This window comes from Cryptotermes secundus, unplaced genomic scaffold (assembly GCF_002891405.2).
Source record: "Cryptotermes secundus unplaced genomic scaffold, Csec_1.0 scaffold384, whole genome shotgun sequence".
Taxonomy (NCBI): Eukaryota; Metazoa; Arthropoda; class Insecta; order Blattodea; family Kalotermitidae; genus Cryptotermes; species Cryptotermes secundus.
In genome coordinates this window covers 363,299-369,298 of record NW_019731268.1, presented here as the reverse complement: position 1 = coordinate 369,298, position 6,000 = coordinate 363,299, and the positions used below count along the sequence as shown (strand labels likewise).

General features: G+C 39.1%; 1 protein-coding gene across 1 annotated transcript in view; it reads right to left on the bottom strand.

Annotated features, from left to right (window-relative positions):
* Positions 1-4,985: 4,985 nt before the first annotated feature.
* LOC111866788 (CWF19-like protein 2) overlaps positions 4,986-6,000 on the bottom strand; it is a 32,102-nt gene continuing 31,087 nt past the window's right edge. The window contains exon 14 of the mRNA XM_023856045.2: positions 4,986-5,625. Coding sequence (XP_023711813.1) covers positions 5,452-5,625 — 174 coding nt within the window. The 3' untranslated portion in view covers positions 4,986-5,451. The remainder of the gene's footprint in view (positions 5,626-6,000) is intronic.

Sequence of the window (6,000 nt, the reverse complement as noted above, 5' to 3'; positions counted from 1 at the left end):
GAAAAAGTTTGTTCACATAGATATGTCGTTCCAAAAATGGAGATAAATTTACAAGCAAATTTATTCAAATTTGGAAATTGTCAAGAGTTCAGAAATTTATAAAATTTGATCAAATTTCCTCCCTTGTATTTGACTTGGGACATCTGCAGCATCACAGTCAAATGGATTTTGAAACAATCTAGTTTCCTGAGCACTGGAATCCAAATCAGCAAATCGCTTCCGAAATTGTTCTTTAAAATCTGAAATGACTAAATTTGCAAACGAGGAAGGAAATTCTGCTCGCGCTACCTACATTGCCACGAAGTGACACTGCCGATCGAGGCCGAACAAGTACGAAGAAACACCGCGCAGTATACGGTCCAGAATTAGTAAAATTGTGAATAATATTAATATTAACATAATATGGAATATCAATATATTTTAAACACAATCTTAATTAATGAATTTGAAATCTATGAAAAAGTATTTTTTTACCAGTACTCATTGGAAAATTAGTTCAATTGGCGCATTTCTGCACAATTCTTTCGCGGGCCGAATAAAATCACATCGCTGGCCGGATGTGGCCCGCGGGCCGTAGTTTGGAGATCCTTGCTCTAGACCACAGGCCACCCTTGATATTACTCAGCTATTTAACACAACCACAAACTCTGTAAAGTAAAAGCTGTTGCTGTGTTTAATTATATCAGGATATTATGAAGTGCAGGAAAGTGAAGATATATCTCCATACATCCCAAACTCCAGCAATACATGGAGGTGAGTGGTTCACTTCATAACCCGGCTTCCTAGCCAATGAGTTCACAGGAAGCTGGGTGGGACTCCAGAGTCAATCGTGATGCTGTAGAAAAAAGAAAAATCTCTGCCCTACCATGAAATCAAACCCCAATTTCTCAGTTTTCCAGGTTGTAGGCTAGTAAACATTCTGTAAGATATATTTTATACATGAAACACCTACACAGCGATGATGCAAAATTTTGAGGTTATATCTGACAAACTACACACACTGTGAACCAATGTTAATGTATTTTAAGGGCGGAAAAATTCAGGGAACAAGTCCTCCGGGAGGAACTTTAAGCCGTGGGTTCCGTGTCATAGATTTACGGCACGTAAAAGATCCTCATGTCTCTAGGAGAACTCTGAGCAAAATTAGGTAAAAAGTTTCCCACCCAAGTAGTTTCTGATGACTCCGGTAGATGTGGAAGTATCAGGTACCACTGACAGTAGAGGGGCCGAACTCGCTGGCTGAACGGGGCTGATAGCAAGCACCAGTATTGGAAGGATATGGCGACTGGTAGAATATCAAAGGGGGACGTACAATAGATCAACAACTGGTCGCGGTGCATGGGGAAACCCACCCCTTCCAATAATGAATGAATGTTAATGTAAGTTATAAACCAGAACAGATCACTACATTAATTAATAAATGCACACATATTATATTTAAGCATCCTGTTACATTCCACACTTCTATATGTATAATATAAATTCCGTCCGATATTCTGGAATATCGGGTGCCGATAGACGACAGGACAATGAACAATTGGAAATCTGGAGTTTAAATGTTAATATTGAGTGCAATCTGACAGCTACGTGAAGTGAAATACACCTAATGGCTGATTGCGGCCGAAATATGTAGTGTGAAAGAAGGGGGACAAGAACTACAATAAAGTGTTACATTTATGACGGAATTTATAGTATACGTATAGAAATGCACACTTCTTGATGGTGTCACCATGTGTGAATATCAAAGTATTCTAAGGAAAGCAGGCATCAAACGTTATTTCCAGAACTTCCTGGTAATCTACCTTGAAGGATGAAAGATTGCAAGAATTACTGGGGGAACACCTTAAGATATAATGATGATTAAATCAAAATATATGATGTACTGTAATCACACAGAATATGTATATGATCCTCCCCACCTCCTGAAATGCACCCGAAACCTATTCCGAAAGTATGACGTGCAGTTGAAGTCTGAGCACCTGAGCAACCAATTTCCTGTTATTGCTAAGTGGGACCACACATTGAAACTGTATGAACTCAACAAACCCAGAGGGTTTCATCAGATGTACAAGCTGACAGACGCCTACCTGAACTCCACTGCACAGTGTGTTATGAAAGTTAACTTGGCTGCATAGTTCATGAGCTATACTGTTGCAGCAAACCTAAACACTCTGGTGGCTACAGATAAGGACCACTGCATTGTATGCTATTATGTTCTCTTATGAAAGAAGTGGCTAATGAGAATAATGAGGATTAGTTTTCAAAATTATTATCCCCAGAACCCAGTTCTCAAATAAATATAATTTTCATCATTTATTACTTACAAAACTGTATAATATACAGGATATGTAGAATATGTCACAATACTAATGTTTTTAGGGTAATTAAAAATGTCTGAAAAGCAGAACACACTATCAGTAATATGATTTATGAGGAGGAGGTGGCAAAAATCTTTTCTATGAGGAATAAAGTAATCAAATGCACAAATTCTTTTTTATGGCAGTCATTTGCAAAGCGTGTTATTTTCCAGTCTGAAGAAATATGGTAGACCATCATGTTAGGAAGCTCACTAACTTCCTTTTTAATGTTCTTTCAGGAGGGTGAATACCAGGCAACAGCTGTGTTTGTTGAGGAGGTTGAAAACCTCTTTGATAATTTCAAGAGTGGAGCATGTGTTGACCCTGGGAAAACACTGCGTTGCCCACTCAACATTAACAGTCCCCATATTGAGCCCTGGAAAAAGGCAAGTATGGGGATAAATAGTTGGATCTTCCTCGAGGTAAGGTAAACCTGCCTTTCTTCAACCTCCTCCTTCACAGAATGGATGGCTGACATCACTGCTGCCCAGCATGTGTGGAGGAGAGTGAAAGAGGTGAGTTTTAAGTACCTTCACGCCCAAAACCTGAATCAGGATCACCTTGAGAACACATCTGGGGCTATTTGTTTGAACTGTGGTTCTAACAATAACCCAGCAGTGGGACAGTTTGTAGATCCCCTGAAGACCAGCATCATCAATGGCCTTGCTTTTAGAGGTCTGGCGGAAACTAATTGTGAGGATGATGGATAACCTACAATCATTCCTCGGGGAACCTGATGCTGCTTCACGAAATCCTTCCACAAGTCATGGCAACGAAACCCCTACTGGTGTGCCTGAGGGTTTCCATGTTGATCAGCAAGTAAGAAGGACATAATTGCTGCAGTACCTGCTGGTGACATGGAAGTGCTCTCAGTAGCCTATGTCAGTGGTTCCATTGCTAGACAGGTGCTTTGAGGTGTCAGCTGTGATGCATGCAAGACATGCCTGACATCTTAAGTGCTATCAGCCAATGCCTTCATACTGTATATTTCAAGGAGTGCAGTGATACAGAACAGTCTCTCACCCATCCTTCTGAGAAGCTTGTGGAGACTGTTGGTACTGCTGTAACTCTAATGGAGTCTATGATGGCAGAGGCTGCTCACTTGAATTCAGTGGAGCAGCATATCACAGCTGCCATTTAGAGCGCAATTGACTTCGAGTGGATTAGGTGTTCTGGCTGTTCACTTCACTACCAATGAATAGTAGATGGTATTGTGAGATGTCTCACAAGAATTTACATTTGTTGGTGGTGTTAAGCAAACAAACAGGTTGATGACTGAAGCAGCCAGGCAGAGGACCACAGAGAGGAAGAATAAGATACTGACACATCAGTAAGTTATTAGGAAAGCAATGCTTCTTCATCTTTGCCTTGTAATATCCTGCCCATACCAGCCCTGGAAATTGGCAGAGAGCAGTTATTAAATTACTGCTCACATGAGCATCAATAGATGTTTCATAAGTTGGAGAAAGTAACCCTGGTGACAAACAACTTCTACTACCATGCCTCCACATGCTCTTGTCTCAAACCTCTGGTATATCATCACCTACAGCCAGATTACATATAAGAAACCTATTCTGATCTTGAGCTCCATCTCTTCCTTGCTTTGCAGACCTGTTTCATTCTTCTCAGTACATTCTCAGTACATCATCTCNGGTACTAACCTGCTTAGGATTTATAGAATGTAAATAAATTCAATTCAATTCAATTCAATTAGAACATCACTGTCTGAAGATGGTCAGAGTTCATTCTGCCCTGTATCTTCAAGTAATTATATTTCAAACGAGAATTGTGTTGGAAATTCTTTTCCGACACACATGGTTCTTGTTGATGTGTGGGTAACAATGAAGTGGCATTATTTTATAATTGACTTGCAATCTTCAGGTTACCTGTTTCAGCATGAAACAGTGAGGAGCAGAATCAATGTCACGATTCACTGTGTATTTTGTAATTAAGTTTATTATCTGCTTCCTAGGTAGGAAGTTTTAGTTAATAGTGTTTACATATTTTATTCATCTAATTTGTTATTATGGGTATATTCCTTCAGTCATTGCAGTACTTTGGCCATATTATTGTGTTCATTATATTGCATCAGTTATTTTGGCCACATTATTATGTTTAGTATTGAATTTGGACACGAGCATGTTTCAGATCATGATGTTTGTAAGAGTTCTGCAATTATTTTACTGCTTTTCATATATTATTAAATGCAATCGTAATCTTGTTAACAGGAGTGTGTATCAGATTCTCGAGTTTCATTATACTACTGAACTTAATAACAAATGGAAACCTCCATATTGCTCCATATACATGATTTATAACACATTAATGTAACCGAAAAGCTATGTTCTGTGTAGCTTTCAAGTGTAAATTGTAAGCAAAGTTATGAAGTTGAATACAAGTATCTTTGATGGAAACAGAATTTTATTTCAAGTTTACCCACCATCAGCTTTCCTAAACACAAGTATTCTATGAATGTTATAGTTCACAATGTCCATTGCATTTCAGTAAGGTGTTGAACTGATGCAAATGAAATGTTCATACTTTACAGGCACTGGTGAAAAAATTTCTCCCGATAAATAATAATTGCAACCTGATCTCTTGTACTGCAGAGGTTCTTACGCCATTGTGTTTTCTGTTTTCGAACTGAGTTTGATATCACGTAACTCATGCTCCTCCAGATGGTTTTTGAGTGAAGTGACATTAAACTCAGTTTGAAAACAAAAAAAACACATAATGGAGTAAGAACCTCTTCAGTACAAGAAGCCAGGGTTGCAAATTATTTGTAGCTCTTCAAATGAACTAGTGATTCTTTGGGAGGGAGCAGTACACAAAGGCTGGTGGTATGATAACATACCCTCCTACCGACTGTGCTCTCGGCACTGGTGGCAGCAGTGATGCTTTCATGACATCACGGTGGCTATGTTGCCCGCCAATAGTATTGAATTTTCAAGGGCTGGATCCAGTTTCTGAAATGTCGTGTTTTCTAGTTTTTAGAATACCGGATGATGGAAAAATTCCAAAAACCCAGTAATCATGTGTGTTATACAGCATTGTCAGAACCCTTTAGAATCTACTTGATACTTCAAGTTTACATTCAGGCTTCAATATGTTCAGAGGCCAAGGAATCCTTTTCTTTCCTAATAGTGAAGTCATACATTTTCCACCATTCTGCAAACTGCAAAGCTTTCTTGCGCTGTGAATCAAACTCCTCCCGCCGTTGCTTACGCCACAAACTATGATCCAAATCCAGCATACCACCAATTATTTCCTGGAAAGGAACAGATCATATCAACAACAAATTACATTTTTCATATACGAACAAATGCAATGTTAGTCTAATCATCATATTTCCTCCATATCCCAGTGTCATGCTAACCAATCATTAAAATAGGGTGGACAGGGCCTAGCATGAGGAGGAACAGATTAGGTTAAGGATAAGTTATGTGGTCCATCAGCGCTGTTCACATCAGGCAGTGTACTGTGTCAGGAAGTGCAGAACACAGATAGAAATGTCAGGAGATTGGCCAGAACACAGAAAAAGGGAGGGTAACATAGATTAGGGTATGAAAATTATTTCCTAAGTCTGTCAGTCTTCTCTAGCTGACACACATTGCGATAAAAAATATATTGGGGAACTCTGGTT